Raw genomic sequence first — 22245 nt, 5'->3', positions numbered from 1 at the left:
TGTGGTTTTACTAGGGCTTTATAGAGTGGTATTAGTACCTCACTTGATCTCTGTTAATGCAATTTAGGATTGTGTTGGCTTTTTTGCTTGCCACCACACACTGGTAGCTCATATTTAGCTGGTTGTCCACTAAGATTCCAAGATCCAGGAAATGGATATGTCTCGTTTAATGAAAAGAAGGACTAGGGGAGACATGATAGCAGCCTTCCAATATCTCAGGGGTTGCCACAAAGAAGATGCAGTCAAACTATTCTCCAAGGCACCTGAGGGCGGAACAAGAAGCAATGGGTGGAAACTAATCAAGCAGAGAAGCAACTTAGAACTAAGGAGGAATTTCCTGACAGTTAGAACAATTAACCAGTGGAACGGCTTGCCTCCAGAAGTTGTGAATGCCCCAACACTGGAAGTCTTTAAGAAGATGTTGGATAACATTTGTCTGAAGTGGTGTAGGGTTTCCTGCCTGAGCAGTGTGTTGGACTAGAAGACCTCCAAAGTCCTTTCCAATGTCCATTCTATTCTATTCTATATTCCACTCTGTTCTTATTCTATTCTATTTTATAATCCACTCTGTTCCTATTCTATTCTATTCTATATTCCACTCTGTTCCTATTCTGTTCTATTCTGTTCTATTCTGTTCTATTCTATTCTATATTCCACTCTGTTCCTATTCTATTCTATTCTATATTCCACTCTGTTCTTATTCTATTCTATTCTATTTTATAATCCACTCTGTTCCTATTCTGTTCTATTCTGTTCTATTCTGTTCTATTCTGTTCTATTCTATTCTATATTCCACTCTGTTCCTATTCTATTCTATTCTATTCTATTCTATTCTATTCTATATTCCACTCTGTTCTTATTCTATTCTATTCTATTTTATAATCCACTCTGTTCCTATTCTATTCTATTCTATTCTATATTCCACTCTGTTCCTATTCTGTTCTATTCTGTTCTATTCTATTCTATATTCCACTCTGTTCTTATTTTATTCTATTTTATTCTATTCTGTTCTGTTCTGTTCTGTTCTATATTCCACTCTGTTCCTATTCTATCCTATCCTATCCTTATTCTTATTCTATTCTATCCCTCTCACAGTCACTGCTATTACCCAGTTTATATATGTGCATTTGGGGTTTCTTGCCTAAGTGTAGGCCTTTACTTTTCTCTACATTGAATTTCGTTTCTCTACCTTGAATTCCATTTACGGCCCAGGGTTCAAGCCTGTCAAGATCCTTCTGGATCTCGAGCCTCCCTTCTCAGGGGTTGGCTATTCCTGCCAGCTTAGCCTCATCTGCAAGTTTGGTCAGTTCCCCCTCCTATTCCCTCCTCTAAGTCGTTTATGAAGATATCTAGAAGCCTCCATGGCACTGATTCCCACGGGCATCCCGAGCATGGCACGCAAGGAATGTTGGCTTGATGGACACCCAGACACACAGGCATTTTCCGAAAGGCAAGCTTCGTCAGACAGGGTGCTGTATGCCACGTCATCCTGCCAACCGGCATTTGCGGGATTCTTTTTTGACACTTGGCACCCGGCGTGGGGGCGTGGGAGTCCTGTCGCTTCAGTGAATTCAGACAAAGGTATCAAGAGCCGGCTGATAAGAGGGCGGAGAAGAAAATGACTTATGTTTGACTTTTCCTGACAGCCAGATAAGAGGGTGGAGGAGAATTTAAAAAAAAGAAAAAAAAGAAACTCGTGTCTGATTCTTCCTGATAGCCAAAAGAAGGTGGAGAACGAAACCAGCGGTGTCCTTTCCTGATAGTCTCCCTTCACTTGGCTCGTTTTTATTTCTATTTTTTTTTTGCAAGTTTCCTCGTTGTCTGACTCTCGCAAGAAACGGCATCTTATACAGGCAGCCTTTCAACAGGTAGGCCTGGCACACTTTCTATTATTCTGCTATGCATTTTCTAATGTGGGAAAATAGGAGGGGAGGATTGTATGGAGTTAGACGCTATGTAGCCATAACAACATTCCTTTCTAAAAAGCCAAGGTCATCCTTTGACAACCTGTACAACAGCAGAAAATCCGTTCCCTTGGCCTGGGTCGTCGTCTTCTTTTGCCGCTTTCCCCCACTGCGCCCATATTCAGCCTCCGTAAGTTGAGGCAGCTTTCTCATAAAATCCCATCCTGGGGCCTGCTACGTTCTTAAGACCTCTGCAATGTTTTTAGGACTTCCATTCAGGTATGAAGACCTAGGGCTGAAATGACCTGGCTCACTTCTACTATCTTGCAAGGCTTACGTATCCTCCGGGAACGACTTCGAGACGGCAAACGAGTAAAACAAAAGTAGCTGTAAAAAGAACATTTGTAGCTCGGGATTGAACTGTGGGGTCCTGGGTGCTCTCTGAGCATGTCTTGGTTTTCTTGCAGAGACATTTCATGAGCCAAACTAGGTAACATCATCAGTGCTAGAAAGGAGTGGGGTTTGCTCTCTGTTTACACACAGTGCATGCAAACCCCACTTGCTTTTAGCACTGATGATGTTACCTAGTTGGGTAATGAAATGTCTCCAAGAAAGCCACCGAACTCAGAGAGCACCAAGGACTCCACAGTCCTCCTCCTCTTTCTCCTCCTTGTCCTTCTTCCTTCCCCTTCCTCTTCTTTCTCCTCCTCCTTCTCCTTTTTCCTCTTTCTCCTCCTTCTCCTTCCTCCTTCTCTTCTTCTTCCTCCTCTTTCTCCTCCTCCTCCTCCTCCTCTTTCTCCTCCTCCCCCTTCTTCCTCCTCCTCTTCCCCCTCCTCCACTTCTTCTTATTCCTCCTCCTCCACCTCTCCACAAATCCCTACTCCCTTCTATCCTATAATAAGGAGAGACAGAGGCTGACTCTGTAAACCACTAAGAGAGGGCTGTAAAAGCACTGTGGAGCTGTATATAAGTCGAAGGGATATTGCTAAGTGCTATCACATGCCCCAATCAGGTTCCTCCTCCCATCCTGGAATATTCCCTCCCCTCCTCTCCAGGTATTGGTGAGAACATCCTTGGTTCCCAGATGAAAGAATGGTATTTTGACTACATGCTCCCCCACTATCTTTACTCCCCCTCCTTTTCCCACAGCTCCATCCAGCCTCGCTGTGACCACCCTGTAGACACTCCAAAGATGGTAAAGTTTCCCAGTGGCCAGCAGAGCTGGCAGCAGATTCAGACAGTGAGGAGGTTGGGGAGGAAGATGGGCCAGTCCTGGAGTCTGGGGACGGGTCAGATGAGGACTCTGTGTCGGAGGCAGAGAGGAGGCCAGGGCCATCTGACAGTTATCAGCTGCTTTCAGAGTCAGACATCAGTGGGGCAGACCAACAGCTGGAGCCTGTTCCCAGTATGCGTATGCACAGAGTTGCCAGATGAAGGGAACAGCTACAGAACAGGGGTTGGCTTGGGAGTAAGGCCACAGGTGGACAATGAATGGTCCCTCCCAGAGGAAATAAAAGAGGAGCGAAAGGGGAGTGGAGTTTGCAGGAGACCATTAATTGGTTTGTGACTCTCTCTCCTTGCCAAGTTCTGCAGGTATCGGCCTGGCAGCTCTCCAAGCCAGATAAGATCTGTGACCGTAAATCCTCCTTTGAAAGACTTTGCTGGATGGGAATGAGCAGAATTCACAGCCAATTAATAAAAGGTTTTTTTGGCAGGACCAGGAGTTTGTTTCATGCTCTTGGGAAGCCTAGGTCAGAATAATAGGAGACAAGGAAGGAGTTCAGGGAGAGAAAAAGACGAAGGCTATCGTCATCGTCAAGGTTTCTTTTTATTAAATCATGTCTTAAAAGCTAGAAACTTCCACTTGGTTCTAGGAAACCGCCAGGGAGAAGCAAATCTAGCTTGAACAGGCAGGCCCAAAAAATGTCCCCCTGACCATGAACCAAGAGAGTTACTCTTCGTTAAGGACACTAAAGAAGGTTGAGCCAGTTTAAGAACCACGATGCTGGATCTTCCCAAGGATTCGAGATATCGAGGGCTCCTTATATAAGACCTACGAGAAGTCACGAGACGTTATGCGCGGGTCTGGTTGCTCTTTAGCAATGTCATTCAGCAAAATATTTCTTCAGTTCATAGGACTTCCGGCCGTATCCAAATGTCAGCGGTCGCTCTTTGAAGAAGAGAATTTGGGAGGGGGCGGGGGGAATCACGCATATGGCTGTTCTTGTACCGGGGAAAAGGCGAGCCGCCTCTCCAGTAGGCAGCTGGTCTCTCCGGAAGCCGAAATGCCGGTTTCAAACAGGTGGAACTTCCACCACATGTGAGAGTTGGTTCCTTTGGCATGTCCATCTTTGCAGGGATACCTTCCCCATCACGGGTGTCTTCCAGGTTGGATACGAGAAAGTCTTTTTTTAAAAAAAAAAAATCTGTACAGTCTTTCATTTATTACCCCAATAAAATGACAGTTCCATTCTTTTCTCCTTCGTCCGGAAATGGCAAAGAACTCGCGGCTCTTTCCCTACTCTTCACACCCTTTCGTCCTCACAACAACCCTGTGAGGTAGGCAGGCTGAGGGAGAGTGACTGACTTAAGGTCACCCCGTGATTTTCATGGCTGTGTGAGGATTTGAACCTAGGGTTTTCTGTGAATATGCAAGCACACTGTTCATTAAAGATAAAGGTTCCCCTAGTCTTCCTGAACTCTAGGGGGCGCTGCTCATCTCCATTTCAAAGCCAAAGAGCCAGTGCTGTCCAAAGACGTCTCCATAGTCACATGGCCGGCACGACTCAACGCCGAAGGCGCACGGAGAGCTGTTCCCTTCCCACCAAAGGTGGTTCCTATTTTTCTACTTGCATTTTTTAATGTGCTTCCGAACTGCTAGGTTGGCAGAAGCTGGGACAAGTCAGGGGAGCTCACTCCGTTACGCGGCGCTGGGGATTCGAACCGCCAAACTGCCGAACTTTCGGATCGACAAGCTCAGCGTCTTAGCCCCTGAGCCACTGCAGCCCTTTTAAGATAGATTAGCGGGCCAAAATTTAACCTTGTTTCTGCCCTAACTTCAAATATCTGCACATTTCAATGGCACCCAGTCTCTATGTAGTCCTTATCTCGGGGAGGGTCACCTCAGAACCAGGATTGTAAGACATCAAACCCTGGTTACAAAACAAACTTGCCCTCTGGAGACCAGATGACTGTGGAGAAATAGAGCATCGACCTCCTAGTTCCCCAATGTTTATTGCTATAGACTAGGTCTTGTAAACTCCTGCGATGCCTTCAGACAAGATCGCAATACTCGCAGTCTGTCACGAGAAGCTTTGGTGTAGGTAGGGACACCTCGCCTCTTCCTATCCCGCGTTGTTTACACATAACATAGTGATCCTACACAGCATTGGAAGGTTCAGCGTACAGCAAGGGATTTCGCAAGGGGCCTCTCTCCCAGGGTTAAGGGCCAGATGGCGCCTGTCATTCCAGATGATGCCCTACATTTAGGCATGAATTTATCTCTCAGTTGTAGGCTGTAAAGTAATAGTGCAAGGAAGAAGCACAATTCCTGATGGGTCAAGGCTGCCTTTTGAATCCCTGGTCTCTAGTAACATGGCGATCAATTTGCCTTGTAGGAGAAGAGCAGGCTGAACTAGAGAGAGGGAATTAAGTGCGTCATCAGCTTAGAATCATTACATTGCCACAAGCAATCCAAACCCAGCTCCCTGTGAATTCCATTGAGCCTTAAAAGGTAAAGATTCCCCTCGCACATCTGGGCTAGTCCTTCCCGACTCTAGGGGGCGGTGCTCATCTCTGTTTCAAAGCCGGAGAGCCGTCGCTGTCCGGAGACGTCTCTGTGGTCATGTGGCCGGCATGACACAACACCAAAGGCGCACGGAACTCTTTTACCTTCCCACCAAAGGCGGTCCCTATTTTTCTACTTGCACTTTTTAACGTGCTTTCGAACTGCTAGACAAGTAACGGGAGCTCCCTCCGTTCGGCAGCTCTAGGGATTCGAACCGCTGAACGGCCGACCTTCCTAATCGACAAGCTCCAGCGTCTTAGCCACTGAGCTCCCTAGCACAATTTTAATGCTCAACCTCAGTTGACTGAATTCACATCAGGCCCCAAAGAATCCAATCCTCCATTAGGTTGCAGCATAGAAGATTCATTCAAACCTATCCACAAGAATCTGGCCAAGTGAAGTTCAACACTCAATCGGCGCCAGATCAGGGGCGACGGAATTCCCGAGGGGCTGGGCCACTTGTTGCAATGTAACGCCTCTCAGCTGATGACATGCTTAACTCCGCCCCCTTAGCTTTGTCTGCTGTATTCTGACAGCCCAGCACTTTGAGAGCTAATGAGATTTTGCACCAAGAAAAGCCAGTTAAGTTACTAGAAGATTTTTGCTCAGGACCAGGAGTGGAGAACGTGGGCTTCATTTTCCCACCTCAGTCAGAGGTGTTGCTTCTAAGGCAACTAGGTCAGCGAAAAACCTGACTTGTCCAAGCCATGGAAGAGGCTGGACTGAGTAGCTGACTCACTGGAAAATAGAAGAGGCAGCTGACCTCATGGATATGGTGAATCCCCAAGAGCCGAAAGCTACAAGACTTTGGCGGCTGCCCCAAGTTCACACAATAGCTTTAACGGAGCAACCAGGTTTACAGGGGATCTGGGACCTGCTGGAAAAGAGGCGTCCTCACTTCCTAACCTACAATCTCTCTCATCCAAGTAGGACCAACGTTTGGAGATCGAGCAAGTTTGGCTAGGTGCTACCACTTGGAAGATGGTGTTGGGGTGAAGATACGTCCCTGCTCCGGCGTGTCTTCTGCTCTGCCAAACCTTGGACAACATCGCGACGATGTCGCCACGCACCAGGAGATAAAAGCATGCCCTTAAACAGCCCTACTTAGAAGAAGACATGTCTGAAACCAAACTTGCCCGCTCCCCTAGCTTTCTCTAGCTGAAAATAAGAGAATCTAAGAGCAAGTTTGATTATCCAGAAGGATGCTAATTCACACCAGATAGAATTGTTTTTTCTGTCTCGCACGCTTAGGAAATCTTGCCCTGAATTATATTTGAAGGATTCGTTTCCTCTTGGAAACCTCATACACACAGTTGCTTTTTGTAAAAGCCCTTAGATTTCAGCATCAGGCCGTGCCTGAATTTAAAAAATAACAATAATTAATGATCAGTTCAAACGTACCAGAAAGGTTTTACTCATCAGGCATAGAAGAGAGAGAGAGAGAGAGACTACTAAAGAGAGAAACCGTTCTGTTGCAGCTGTTCCTCGGCCCACTCAGTTAATGGCCTTGGAACTAAGGAAATAAAAAATATATTCTGCCCAGACAGAAAACAATGAACGCATCACATCTCCTTTTTTTTTTCCCTATTGACTTATTATTTTCACATCCGGGTTTGTCAGTCCACATTGGACAGAAGGGATCAAAGGGAGGATGCCACACCCTCAGCATAAATAAGCTACACTCTCAAATGTTTCCAAGCATCACCAAACGCTCCCCCTCCCCCCAAGGATCGCAAGCCGATCGTGTTGAAATCTTAAAAATCCCTCCTGCTAAAGATTGATTCGGCTTAATGAGAGCCAGAAGGGAGGGACCTTGGAGGTGTTCTAGTCCAGTCCTCTGCTCAAGCTGGAGACCCTAAACCATTTCAGACAAGGGTGCTGTCCAGTCTCCGCCTAAAAAGCCCCTAGTCCTTTCTCGCCTGGACTACTGTAACGCTCTCTACCTGGGGCTGCCCTTGAAGAGCACCCGGAGGCTTCAACTGGTCCAGAATGCGGCTGCGCGGGTTATCATGGGGGCACCTAGATGCTCCCATGTTACACCCCTTTTAGGCGGCCTGCACTGGTTGCCGGTTGTCTTCCGGGTGCGATTCAAGGTACTAATTATGACCTTTAAAGCGCTCCATGGCTTAGGCCCAGGGTACCTGCGAGACCACCTACTGCCACCGGTAGCCTCCCACCGTCCAGTGCGATCCCACAGAGTTGGCCTCCTCAGGGTGCCGTCGGCCAGACAGTGTCGGCTAGCGACCCCCAGGGGGAGAGCCTTCTCGGTGGGAGCACCTTCCCTCTGGAATGAGCTGCCCCCGGAGCTTTGCATAATCCCCGACCTCCGGTCCTTCCGATGTGCTTAAAAAGTTGGCTTTTCCAGCAAGCCGGCCTGGCCTGAACAAAACAAAACATTATTAATTTTAATTTGAATTTTTTTTAAAAAAAATGTTATTGTCAATTCTAATTGGGTTTGTTTGGGATATTCTATTTAATTTTTTTTAAAAAAAATTGTATTATGTGTTTCTTTTAATGTTGTACGCCGCCCTGAGTCCTTGGGAGAAGGGCGGCATATAAATCTAATAAACCTAAACCTAAACCTAGTGATGGAGAGCACCCCTAACTTCTGGTGGCAAGCTGTTCCACTGGTTCTCACTGTTAGGAAGTTTCCCCTTCATTTCAGGTTGCTTCTGTCCTTGACAAGGTCCTTCTTTTCTTCTCCAAAGCACCAGAGGGCAGGACAAGAAACAAATGGTGGAAGAATTGGTTTTGGCTTACAACTTAAGGAAAGACTTGTTAGCAGCAGCTCATAAGTGGCAGAAGAAAGGCCGAAGAAAATCAATCATTTTCTTTTCTTTTCTCAAGACTGATGATTTAAAGGTGGGGAAGGAGCAATTAGGTTTATTTCTTCTTCTTTTTCCCCCCCTCTGGTTTAAGTTCCTGGGAGAATCGAGGACATGTAGAAATGTCAGAAGACGTTGCAAAAAAGAAGTTGTAAATAATAGATTTTAAAACTCGGGGAGAAGAGGGGGGGAGATATTGATAGGCATAAAACATCTGAAGAACGGTTGCAGGAACTGGGTACGTCTAGTTTGATGAAAAAAAGGACTAGGGGAGACATGATAGCAGTCTTCCAATATTTGAGGGGCTGCCACAAAGAAGATGCAGTCAAGCTATTCTCCAAAGCACCCGAAGGCAGGACAAGAAGCGATGGGTGGAAACTAATCAAGGAGAGAAGCAACCTAGAACTGAGGAGAAATTTTCTGACTTTGAGAACAATGAATCAGTGGAACAACTTGCCTCCAGAAATTGTGAATGCTCCAACACTGGAGGTTTTTAAGAAGATGTTGGATAACCCTTTGTCTGAAGTGGTGTAGGGTTTCCTGCCTGAGCAGGGGGTTGGACTAGAAGACCTCCAAGGTCCCTTCCAACTCTGTTATTCTAAAGACTTGGGACCTGGGGGAAGAGATATTGATTGATGGTTCCTGGTGAGGAGAGGGGATATCCATAGACTCATTCCTGAGATTTGGGAGGTGGGAAGAGATTGATAAACTTAGTGTCAGGGGGGGGGAGACTGATAATGGCTGGGATGGAGAGAAATGTAGATAGTCCTCAACATACAACAGTCTTTTTAGTGACCATCCAAAGTTGCAACACCCCTGGAAAAACAAGTGACTTCCGTCCATTTTTCACGCTGACAATTGCAGTCACCAGATCCAAATTCAGATGCTTGGAAACTGGTTCCTATTTATGACAGTCGTGTCGGCCCAAGGTCACACAGACCTTTTGACAAGCAAAGTCCATGGGGAATTTCACTTAAAATTGGGTTACCCACTGAAGAGCTGCAGTGATCCACTTAAACGGCCAGGACAAGGAAGCTCGTGAAACGATGGGGGGGGGGGGGGAAATTCACTTAACAACTCGTCTCGCTTAGCCGCAGACATATTTTGGGCTCAACGGTGGTCTTACGCTGAGGACTCTCTGTACGGATGGACTTGGTGCCTGGGAAAGGAGCCTCCTCGTTCAAGACCAGTTTAGGGGGAGACTCGTCCAAAGGAATGCCTGCCTCAAGAGATCTTTGGGGTGAACTGCTGTGATGATTTCTGACATGCCTACGGATGACACACTGGTTTATTCTGCCCTAGATAGGGAGCTCGGACTGCCATCCTACATATCGGCTGTGTAATCTACCAAATCATGGCTTGGTCCAAGCCATCATACTGCCCATTGGAGCAGGTGTTTCCCTAACTGGAAAACAAACCCTAACGAGATTTTTCAGGATGCTCATAATACAAGCCCTCCTCCAAGAATAAGCCCCACTTAAGATCGTCAGCCAAATGGATGCATTTAATCCCGTATTCCCCCCAAATAAGACCTAACCAGAAAAACAACCCCTAATGCATCTTTTGGAGGGAAAAAAATTAATATAAAACCCAGTCCTATTTTCGGGAGAAACACGGTTTATATGAAGCAGGTGTGCACGTAAAAAAAAAAAAAAACACAGCTTGCTAAACGAAAATCGGAATAAATAAAATAAAATTCTTCGCGGATAAATTGCTGCGGTGGTTTTGCACCCTAGAGGTGTGATAGGCACACAAAGAGAGAGGCACACCTGTGCACAAAAAAACCCCCATATAATCCCTTAACAAGAAAAAGGTCAAGAAATCACAGCTTTGTACGCATTTTTTTCCCCGCTCTCCTGATTTCACAGTTAGCAAAACCAACCAACCCGGTCACAGAAAGCTGGAGCAAGGAATAAATCGTTAAATCGTCCAACGGAGAATATGTTGGTTCTGTCAAAAGGTTCCCTCGATAATTTTATTTTCAGGCGGCATCAGTTCCATATTTAGATCAGTGGTGGGATTCAAATAATTTAACAACCGGTTCTCTGCCCTAATGACCATCTTGGGTAGGTGGGGCTCGGTGGTCATGTGACTGGGTGGGCGTGGCCAACTCAAGGTCACTCACATTGATGGATGTTTCGCCTTAGCTGTTACAATGTCATAAGGGTTAACCGGAGAGGCAGTTTCTGTAAGCAGGTCAATAAAGATGAGGCTAGAAACAACACCAGAATGTTTCCTTCCTGCCTTCCTTACAGGATTAGCTCTGTAAAGTGGGGAAAAACAAAAGGAGATTTCTTCCAACAACCGGTTCTCTGAACTACTTAGAAAGTTACCAACCGGTTCTCCCGATTAGGTGCGAACCATCTGAATCCCACCACTGATTTAGATCCATCAGGAAGAAAGGAAAAATTATTGCGCGTTTCTCTGCATTTGGGGAGGGCGAGGGCACGCCTTTCCGAATTAAAAACAAGGAAATTCAGAATTTAAAAGAAGAAGAGAGAAGGCTGGGGGTTGAATTTTAACCCTGTTCTCTTGCAACATCGCCTGTGCAAACTGATTAAATCTCTTTGAACTGTTGTTGGAGGACGTGATGAAGATTTAAATGCCAGCCACCATGGTACCCTCCCCCCCCCCAAAAAAAAGGAACAATAGAGGGGGAAATAGTGTGGAATGCATTGTCTACGGAGATCCTCAATCATCCAGGTCATGGTTGTCCCAAAGGTGCTTTTTTCAAGAGGCAACTGGAGTTCGAAGACGTTTCGCTTCTCATCCGGTTGCGAGAACCGAAGAAGCTTCTCAGAGGAGAAGCAAAACATCTTCAAGAAATAAAAAAAACCACCAAGTCTATTTGCCTCTTGAAAAAGCACCTTTGTTGAAGGCTTTCAACGCGCCAATAACGTACAACCAAAAGAAATAATTTAGAAAATACTCTTACTTCCTTTCCCCCCCACTTTCTTCGCAGCTTCAGACGGATGGAGACCATTCAGCAATTCATCCCTGCTGGAGACCCCCAAATACAACCCTGGGGAGGGAGGGGAATCACCGCCTCTCCAGAGGAAAAACCCCATTTCTTAGCTCCTCAACCCCCCACTCCCCACCATCCCTGCTCTGTCCCATGTCCCAAAGCCAAATCGTTCCTTTCCCAACCATTCCCAACCCTTTCTTCCCAAAGCGAAATCTGGATTGTTTCAATGTACGGTCACCCGCATGAGGTTTAGGCCCAGATTTTTTTTTCTCTCCCTCTGGGATCAAGCAGAAAGAGAGGGTGGAGTGGATCCCTGGTCTTTGAAAGATTCAATGCTACAGAAAATCGAGTATTAAGTCTATCATCTCCACCCTCTGCTACATGTAGATATTCACCAGCTCATCATGGCAGTCCACGGATCCCAAAAACTAACCAACTCCCCTCCCAAAATGAACTGCGGTGAGACAATCTTTTAAACATGGCTATTGGTTTTCTAATCTGCAAACTATTTATATTTATATCTATTTATATATCTATATATCTATAAATTGACCGAGGTCCACCTCGGCCCTATCAGCAGATAACAGCTGGAAAAAAACTCCGGGTTTTTTTTTTGTTTGTTTTTTTGCCCAACTATATTAAGGAAGCTGCTCCTTAAATTGAAAATAAAAAATAAAAATGAGGTCTTGTCCTTTAAAGGGACTTTCTACAGTTGAAGTGTCCCTCCAGAGTTTTGCTGGAATCCAAAGTGAAGGATTCGACAGCTTTGCAGCTAGTCGCAGAAAGAATTTGGACAGAGGTCATCTCTAGCTACCCATAGATATAAATATAGATATGGAGAGACAGATATATTACGATGTCGAATATATTCAATATCGAGCAGACTCAAAAAAATAATAATATCTCATCTACCAGACATCGGTGTGCGCGGTACGGCAACAGTTGATTAAATATTTCCTCTTTGTTTGTAAGAAAGAAAGAAAGAAAGAAAATTGCACTTCTGTAGATGTGTATGGGTTGTATGGGTGTGTGTTTGTGTGTGAGAGAGAGAATTCACACATGTTCTTAAAATGGATGAGACTTTTTCTGAGGTCTGGCTTTCTTCAAACCCACCGAAGGGTTTGATCAATCCTCTCCAAGCGCTGGACCAGAGAAGTCCTTCTTCGCCCTTCATGACAACGAAGTAGAGATAAACGAGATGATCGGTTGTAGGAAACCTGAGCTTCAAATGTCTTCGGAGAAGAACCTGTCATGGCGTTGGGCGTCTTGCCATCTGAAACCACCTCGGTCCCTGAAGACATGCCACCTCGCCCACCCCCATCCGCCGTGCTCCATCCAACTCGTGCCTCAAGTTGCCCGGCGGACTTCTTGAAGGCCCTCTACTGGCTTCTTGGGAGCCTCTCTGGGCCTCCTCGCCAACCGTGAAAAAGATCTCCCGCTCTTGGCGACGCCCGCCTGCTCGGGATACCCGTGGAGATTCCTGGTGGCCCCCGTCCTGGTGGCCCTCATAAAATGTCGTCGTAATCGAACAGCTTGGAATGCTGGCGGGTTTTCCAGACTCGGTAGAGACGGAAGTCGAAATAAGTCTCAATCATTTCCTTTCCTGCCAGGGGAAAGGAGGGGAAGTCAAGTCAGATGTCTGGAATCTAGACCTGTTAGAAGAAGACATTAGGATTGTCTTCCTTGGATGGGCCACCTGAATGTCTATCTGCCATCTATCTGTCTGTCTGTCTGTCTGTCTGTCTCTTTTCATCCATCCATCCATCATCTATCTATCTATATATTCATCCATCCATCCATCATTATCTATCTATCTATCCATCCAATACTGCAATGTGCTCTACATGGGGCTGCCCTTGAAGAGCATTTGGTGACTTCAGCTAGTCCAGAATGCGGCCGCGCGAGCGATCGTGGGTGCGCCTCGCTTCGCCCACGTAACACCTATCCTCTGCGAGCTGCACTGGCTGCCTGTTGATCTCCGGGTGCGCTTCAAGGTGCTACTTATCACCTATAAAGCCCTTCATGGTAGTGGACCTGGGTACTTGAGAGACTGCCTACTGCCAATTACCTCCACTAGACCGATACAATCGCATCGATTAGGCCTCCTCCGAATACCATCTTCCAGCCAGTGCAGACTGGCAACTACCCGGAGGAGAGCCTTCTCGGTGGCTGCTCTGACCCTCTGGAACGAACTCCCCGTGGAGATTCGGACCCTCACCACCCTCCAGTCCTTCCGCGCTGCTTTAAAGATCTGGCTATCCAGGCTGGCCTGGGGTTAAGATTCTAACCCCACCCGAATTGTGTGACTGTTGTGTTTTCTTTTAATATGTTGTACTGTCTTCATGTCGGAAAATTGTTTGTCCTCCCCCCCCCCCCTTTTTGAACTGTGAGCCGCCCTGAGTCCCCCCAGGGAAAAGGGCGGCATACAAATAAAGGGAAATGAAATGAAATGAAAATCATTTCTATCATTTATCTATCCATCCATCATTATCTATCTATCCATCCATCCATCCATCCATCCATCCATCCATTTATCCATCCATCATCTCTATCTCTATCATCTATCCATCTATCCATCCGTCCATCATTTTTCTTTATCATCTATCTATATATTCATCCATCCATCCATCATTATCTATCCATCCATCCATCCATCCATCATTTCTAACATCTATCTATCCATCCATCCATCCATCTATCCATCCATCTATCATCTCTATCTCTATCATCTATCTATCTATCTATCTATCTATCTATCTATCTATCTATCTATCTATCTATCTATCTATCTATCCATCCATCTATCCATCCATCATCTCTATCTCTATCATCTATCCATCCATTCATCATTTCTCTCTATCATCTATCTATCTATCCATCCATCTATCCATCCATCCATCATCTCTATCTCTATCATCTATCCATCCGTCCATCATTTCTATCATCTATCTATCTATCCATCTATCCATCCATCCATCATCTCTATCATCTATTCATCTATTCATCTACCTACCTACCTACCTACCTACCTACCTACCTACCCACCCACCCACCCACCCACCCACCCACCCACCCACCCATCCATCCATCATTTCTCTCTATCATCTGTCTGTCTGTCTGTCTGTCATGGGATCAGCCTGTGTTGATGATGATGGCAGCACCACAGGATCATGTGATTCATCATTTGCGACCTTCTCAACTGGCTCCCGATAAGCAAAGTCAATTGGTGGATCCTGATTGGCTTAAGGCCCATGTGATTCACTTCACAACAGCTACGATTTGCTTAAGGACGGATTGGGGGGGACATGAAGAGGCTGTAAATCAGGCATGATTTCCTTAACCACCCTAAGCAAACCAACCTCGCTTAGTAATAAAAAAAATTCTGGTTTTGATTGGGCTTCTAAATTGAGGACTACCTGTGCTTATTCTACCTCTGCCAATCAACTGTGGTGTATTTTCACAGGCTTAGGAAAGGGGGATGAGTTGTCGCATTTACCTTGAGCTGAAAGTTCAAGAGGAGATTCAAAGGTCACAGAACAAGGGCTCATGAGATTCTTTAGGTTTTGGAACAGCTGGAAAGCAAAGAAGCCCAAGGTGATTTGAAAGGCCACCTTAGGTGGGCAACAAATGATTGGATAGAAGACTACAGGGCTTGGCAGTCAATTCCAACATCATTATTGGGACAACTTAACCATAAACTCTTAAACCTGTTGAGTATGTACAATAGAAGAGAAGAGAATATTGAATAGAAGAGAAGAGAATATAAAATAGAATAGAACAGAACAGAATAGAATATGAAATGAATAGAGAATAGAATAGAATAGAATATGGAATGAATAGAGAATAGAATAGGAATAGATTAGAATAGAGTAGAATAGAGCAGACTAGACTAGAGTAGAGTAGAGTAGAATAGAATAGAATATGGAATGAATAGAGAATAGAATAGGAATGGGAATAGGAATAGATTAATTAGAGTGGAGTAGAGTAGAGTAGAGTAGAGTAGAGTAGAGTAGAGTAGAGTAGAGAAGAGTAGAGTAGAATATGGAATGAATAGAGAATAGAATAGGAGTAGAGTAGAGTAGAGTAGAGTAGAATATGGAAGAATAGAGAATAGAATAGGAATAGAGTAGAGTAGAATAGAATATGGAATGAATAGAGAATAGAATAGGAATGGGAATAGGAATAGATTAATTAGAGTGGAGTAGAGTAGAGTAGAGTAGAGTAGAGTAGAGTAGAGAAGAGTAGAGTAGAGTAGAATATGGAATGAATAGAGAATAGAATAGGAGTAGAGTAGAGTAGAGTAGAATATGGAAGAATAGAGAATAGAATAGGAATAGAGTAGAGTAGAATAGAATATGGAATGAATAGAGAATAGAATAGGAATGGGAATAGGAATAGATTAATTAGAGTAGAGTAGAGAAGAGTAGAGTAGAATATGGAATGAATAGAGAATAGGAATAGATTAGATTTATTGGCCAAGTATGATTGGACACACAAGGAATTTGTCTTTGATGCGTATACTCTCAGTGTACATGAAAAAAAATACAATAGAATACATTAATCAAGAATCATGAGATACAACACTTAGTGATAGTCATAGGTTACTAATAAGCAATAAAATATACTAGGAAACAAATAAAACAATATACATTGTAAAGATACAAGCAACATGATTATAACCATAAGTGGGAGGAGATAGGGACTAGGAAGGAAGAGAAGAATAATGCAGTCAGTAAATAATTTGACAGTGGTGAGGGAATTATTTGTTTAGCAGAGTGATGGCATTCGGGGGGAAACTGTCCTTGTGTGTAGTTGTTCTGGTGTGCAGTGCTCTATAGTGTCGTTTTGAGGGTAGGAGTTGAAACCATTGATGTCCAGGATGCGAGGGGTCTGTAGATATTTTCACAGCCCTCTTTTTTACTTATGCAGTGTTACAGGTCCTCAATGGAAGGCAGGTTGGCAGCCATTGTTTTTTCTGCAGTGCTGATTATCCGTTGAAGTCCGTGTCTGTCTTGTTGGGTTGCAGAGCCAAACCAGACCTGTTATAGTGCAGATGACAGATGCACCTACTCCAGTTAGCTTTCATTAATCAAGACATGCCCAATTTCTTCAACTATTCTTCACATGTTTTAGCCTGCAGGGGACTAAAATATATGAAGAACGGTTGCGGAAATTGGGTATATCCAGTTTAATGAAAAGAAGGACTAGGGGTGATGTGATAGCAGTATTCCAATATTGGAGAGGCTGCCACAAAGAAGAGAGAGTCAAGCTATTCTCCAAAGCACCTGAAGGCAGGATAAGAAGCAATGGGTGGAAACTAATCAAGGAGAGAAGCAACCTGGAATTAAGGAGAAATTTCTTGATAGTGAGGGCAATTAATCAGTTGCCTCCAGAAGTTGTGGATGCTCCATCACTAGAGGTTTTTAAGAAGAGATTGGACAACTAGTTGTCCAGAATGGTATAGAGGTTCCTCCTTGAGCAGGGGGTTGGACTAGAAGGCCTCCAAGGTCCCTTCCAACTCTGTTATCTTGTTAACATAGCCATAAAAGAGGTTTTCAGAAAGAGGGGTCATCCAGGAGGCAAGGTTTTCTTCTACTCAATCACAAACTACTCATAGGACTTACCTTCTCACCATTGTGGTTCCCCAAGACGTAACACCCTATGATGTGGATGACATTCGGGACCGGGTTCAGCTTGCTCATCAGACGGCCCAACCGCTTCCAGAAGCTGCAGAATGAGATGGAAGAACGTTTGAGAGATGGAAGCATTTCCCCAAAGATCTCCAACTGCAAACGCCTCATGAGGTTCTCCACTCACTAGATCATGTCTTCCTCCTTCTCCACTTTGGCAAAAGTGGCGACTTTATTCTTCAAGAGGTATAAATAGCCCGGACCTCCCTGCAAGAAGAAAAGAGAGAAGGTCCTCCTGAATCAGGCCTGGAGAACATCAACAGTTCTTCTCAAATTGCCAGGGTGGAGAGAGAAGAGCTTCAGGAACATCTAGAGAAACATGGATTCAGGGTAGGACAAGCTACAGATGCAATCCTCACCATGACAGGAAACGTCAACACAGGAGAAGAGGAACATTAGAAGACCAAAAAGATAATCAACCTTAAATGGGAGAAAATATCCCACAGCTCATTTAGCGACTATCCCAAAAGCCAGCCTTCTGACGACCAAAATCAACGTGGAAGCCAGATTCAATTCACAAGCGGGTTACTAACGTATCAACTGCTGCGATTCCCTTAACCAGAGTTTGCAAGGGAGGTTGCAAAACAGGGCAAAGCTCATTTCACAAATGTCTCACTTAACAACAGGTTGAACCAGATGACCCACAAGGTCCCTTCCAACTCTCTTGTTCCATATTCAATGGAGCAGAAGTTGCCTTCGGAAATTGTGGGAGCTTCATCCCTGGAGGCTTTCAAGAAGAGACTGGACTGCCCATCTGTCAGAAATGGTGTAGGGCCTCCTGCTCGGGCAGAGGGGGTTGGACTAGATGACCTACAAGGTCCCTTCCAACTCTGTTAATCTATCATCTGTAAAGATGGGATTTGCAAAAAGAGAGAACACACATTTTGCGGAGAGCGCGCAACGCAATTGTGTTGGAAGCAGATTCCTTAATGAGAACCATCAGTCACTGTCAATCCCCCCATCCCTCTGGGGAAGGTGGGTTTTTCCGAAGTCAGTTTTTCCGAAGTCGGCCGCGCGAGTGATCGTGGGTGCACCTCGGTTCGCCCACATAACACCTATCCTCCGCGAGCTGCGCTGGCTACCTGTTGATCTCCGGGTGCGCTTCAAGGTGCTACTTACCACCCATAAAGCCCTTCATGGTAGTGGATCTGCGTACTTGAGAGACCGCCTCCTGCCAATTACCTCCTCGCGACCTATTAGATCCCACAGATTAGGCCTCCTCCGAGTTCCATCCGCCAGTCAGTGTCGACTGGCAATTACACGGAGGAGAGCCTTTTCAGTAGTAGCTCCGACCCTTTGGAACGATCTCCCCGTGGAGATTCGTACCCTCACCACCGTCCAGACCTTCCGCACAGCCCTCAAGACCTGGCTTTCCCGTCAGGCCTGGGGATAAAGATCGTAATCCGCCCCCACCCGAATGATGAATGTTGTGTACTATTTTTACTTATGTATTGTTTTATGTCTTACTGTCTTGTACTCCCCTCCCTATATATTGTAAGCCGCCCTGAGTCCCCTCAGGGAAAAGGGCGGCCTATAAATAATAAAACCATAAACCATAAACATGGCAGTGGATGCTTGGGGGTGGGGGGGTGACCGGCGGGGTTGAGGACACCCTGACTCACCTGGCAAAAAATCATCATTTTCCAAATTTTGCAGCCCTTCCGGTAGATGTTCAGTTTTTTTTCAATTTCCTCTGCGGACAAATGAGGAAGGAAGGGTGATCAGTTGGAGCCAGAGGGAGAGGATGGCTTTAGAGGCAAAGGTGCATAACGAGGGATATACAGCGACTCCTCATCTTACGACAGCTTTGTTTAGTGGCCGTTCGAAAATAGAATGGCCCTGAAAAGACTTCAAAATTCAGACCCTGAATTTATGGGGGTCGTGTGGTCCCCAGATTCCCTCATCGGCCGTATTATTGACTCCAGTGCAAGCGATTCGCTTAACAACAGTGGTGAGAAAGGTCGTAAAACGGGGCAAAACTCACTTAGCAAATGTCTCGCTTTGCCGCGGAAAATTCGGGCTCAATTGGGGTGGTAAGTCGAGGAATAGCTGTATTGGTTAAGTCTGGAAGGTCAGTTGGAAGGTTGAGAAGGTAGCCCCCAACTCTGGCCAGCCCCCACTGTGAGGATGCGGGAGGATGTCCAGACTTCAACTCATAGAAATCCCCCCAGCCAGCTGTGCTCCATCCATCAACTCCATCAGTTATGGGAGAAGTTGGAAAGTCAAGGGACCCAATCTACTTATTCTCTCCACCAGGCGCCTCCTGGCTACTCAGGAATTGCTCATCTTAGGGGAGGCTGAAGGAGGTCGCTTAAGGTTAGCTCGCCTTGCTCCTCCTAGATACTAAAGTTTTGCTCTGTCCATCTCTCCCTCCCTCCGTCGCTCTACATTACCCACTCTTCCTTTCATCCCCTACTTCCTATTCATCCATCCATCCATCCAATTCTCTACCTATTTATCTCTCTATCTATTCTACCTACCTACCTATCCATCCATATCTATCCATCCATCCTATTCTATCTATCTATCTATCTATCTATCTATCTATCTATCTATCTATCTATCTATCTATCTATCTATCTATCTATCTACATATCTATCTACATTTCTATCTACCTACCTATCTAGCTAGCTAGCTATCTTTGTATTTATTCTACCTACCTATCCATCCATATCTATCCATCCTATTATCTCTCTACCTGTCTATCTCTCTCTCTCTCTCTCTATCTATCTATCTATTCTACTTACCTACCTACCTATCCATCCATATCTATCCATCTCTCTCTCTCTCTCTCTCTCTCTCTCTCTCTCTCTCTCTCTCTCTCTCTAGCTCTCTATCTATCTATCTTTGTATCTATTCTACCTACCTACCTATCCATTCATATCTATCTATCCTAGTATCTATCTATCTATCTATCTATCTATCTATCTATCTATCTATCTATCTATCTATCTATCATCTATCTATCATCTATCTATCATCTATCTATCTATCTATCTATCTATCTATCTATCTATCTATCTATCCCTACCTACCTACCTACCTACCTACCTACCTACCTACCTACCTACCTACCTACCTACCTCTATCTATCTATCTATCTATCTATCTATCTATCTATCTATCTATCTATCTATCTATCTATCTATCTATGTTTACTAACGGAGTGAACATTGGACTTCCTACATCCTGAAAGATCTATTGGGTCTCCAGAGGTGGGTTTCACAGAATTTTACCACTGGTTTGCTACGCACCAAAAATGTGAGCAGGCGTACACACATGCTCGCTTTGCTCATGCACCCATGCGCTTTGCTCGCTCACACACATGCCTGCAGCCTTCCGCCCTATGACACCGACCAGCAGCATCTTTAGCCAAGCTACCAGACCCGCATCTAACACAATGTTCATAACATGGCTTCATTTGATTTGTGACCCCCAAAGCTGACGTACCCAGAATGTCATCAAAGGTGGCGTGTTCATGATCCTGAAAAGAAACAAAGAGGCAAGGATCAGAGGACTCAGCCGCAGCGGTCCAGGAAGAGCAACGGGGATGGGGCAATGGGGCAGAGAGAGAAGGATGGTGGGATTCAAGGGAAGAGCTCTCTAGTTAAAGGGGAGAGAGAAGATCTGTGAAAAGGTAGGAAGGAGGAAACGATAGGAAAGAGGTAGGAGGAAAAATAGAGAGAAGACCTGAGAGAGCAGAGAAAGATAGCTGAGTGGGGAGGAAGACCGATGATAAATCGATTAAGAGAGAGAGATTGGTATATTGATGGACAGACAGAGACAGAGAGATTATACAGAGATAGATAGATAGATAGATAGATAGATAGATAGATAGATAGATAGATAGATAGATAGATAGATAGATAGATAGAATTGGATGGATGGATGGATGGATGAATAGGAAGTAGGGGATGAAAGGAAGAGTGGGTGATGGAGAGAGAGGGAGGCAGGGAGGGAGGGAGAGATGGACAAAAATGGGAAATGGAAGGATGGATAGAACAAGAGATGAGTGGGGGATGTGTGGATGGACAGATGAACAGATGGACAGGAGGTAGGAGTTAAATGGGTGGGTGGATAATGAGGAAGAGGAGAAGAACAGACAATCAGGCAGGCGGGCCATTCCCCCCCCACACCGCTCCAGTCCAAGACTTACGTAGAGAATGGGGATGATCGATGGGTCATCACGACGGATAATTGTTGGAACATACTCAGCTTTGGGCACTTTGGAGGAAATGAGCTGGGGCGAGAGGAGGAACGAGAAAAATAGAAAACCAAAAAGAGAATTGTAAGTGGCAAAGAGTTTTCCTTCCAACTACGAAAGCTGGGGAGGGGGCAAGATGAGCAAGAGGCGGACAGGACTGGTTTCCCCCATCCCCATGGGCCCCTGAATTCCTTGTGGTCCTCAAGGATTTCCTACCATGATTTTGGGGGGAACGAAGTCCTCCCCGCTGCAGGCGGCTGCTTCCAGTTCTTTCTCTGCCTCCCAGTTCAAGTCAACGTCTTTGTCAACGGCACAGCAGGAGTCCTGGAATTCATGGCCTGGGGAGAAAGAAGGCAAGAGCTCTGAGGGCCATCTCTGCTGGTGCAGAAACTTCCACATGCTCCTAAGAATGATGAGCCTACATGGACCGTGTCCTCCTTCCACGATGAAGCATAAGGAGATCCTTCCACCGCACGTCCCAAAATCCCTGCATTGCAGAGTCTCTCTGAATCCTTCCCTCAAGACTCTCGAGCGGCTCCTGGCTAGGAATAATAAGGGTGGAGTAGAAGGATCTCAAGCACTCTGATCACTGTTCAACCATGACTACACACAGCTGGTGAGGAGGAGGTTGGAAGGCCCAATTGGGAAGTTTGCAAGGACCGCACGATTCATCGCAAAACCTTTGCTAGACCAATTCTCGAGTACAGCTCGTCTGCCTGGAATCCGCACTGCATATCGGATATTAATACAATTGAAGTATTTCACGAGAAGAGTCCTCCACATCTCTGCTGACAACAGATACACCACCAGGGTTGAAATTTTGGGCTTGGAAAAACCTATCCAAAATTATCTGCTACAATGTCCTACCT

At 45.3% G+C, this 22245-nt stretch overlaps 1 protein-coding gene across 2 annotated transcripts in view; it reads right to left on the bottom strand.

Moving 5' to 3' along the window:
• Nucleotides 1-12287: 12287 nt before the first annotated feature.
• NSMF (NMDA receptor synaptonuclear signaling and neuronal migration factor) overlaps nt 12288-22245 on the bottom strand; it is a 37283-nt gene continuing 27325 nt past the window's right edge. For both annotated transcript variants that reach the window (XM_087704700.1, XM_087704699.1), the window contains 8 exons: nt 21593-21714; nt 21329-21412; nt 20623-20656; nt 18794-18864; nt 17299-17378; nt 17106-17208; nt 14978-15053; nt 12288-13084 (listed from right to left, as the gene is read on the bottom strand). In XM_087704700.1, coding sequence (XP_087560826.1) covers nt 12987-13084; nt 14978-15053; nt 17106-17208; nt 17299-17378; nt 18794-18864; nt 20623-20656; nt 21329-21412; nt 21593-21714 — 668 coding nt within the window. In that variant the 3' untranslated portion in view covers nt 12288-12986. The remainder of the gene's footprint in view (nt 13085-14977; nt 15054-17105; nt 17209-17298; nt 17379-18793; nt 18865-20622; nt 20657-21328; nt 21413-21592; nt 21715-22245) is intronic.

Source organism: Thamnophis sirtalis, unplaced genomic scaffold (assembly GCF_051295495.1).
Source record: "Thamnophis sirtalis isolate CommonGarterSnake01/CBP01778 unplaced genomic scaffold, rThaSir2_p1.2 scaffold_2, whole genome shotgun sequence".
In the NCBI taxonomy this organism is placed as follows: Eukaryota; Metazoa; Chordata; class Lepidosauria; order Squamata; family Natricidae; genus Thamnophis; species Thamnophis sirtalis.
Note: the sequence above shows the minus strand (reverse complement) of the source record. Positions and strands in the feature narration are given on the sequence as shown.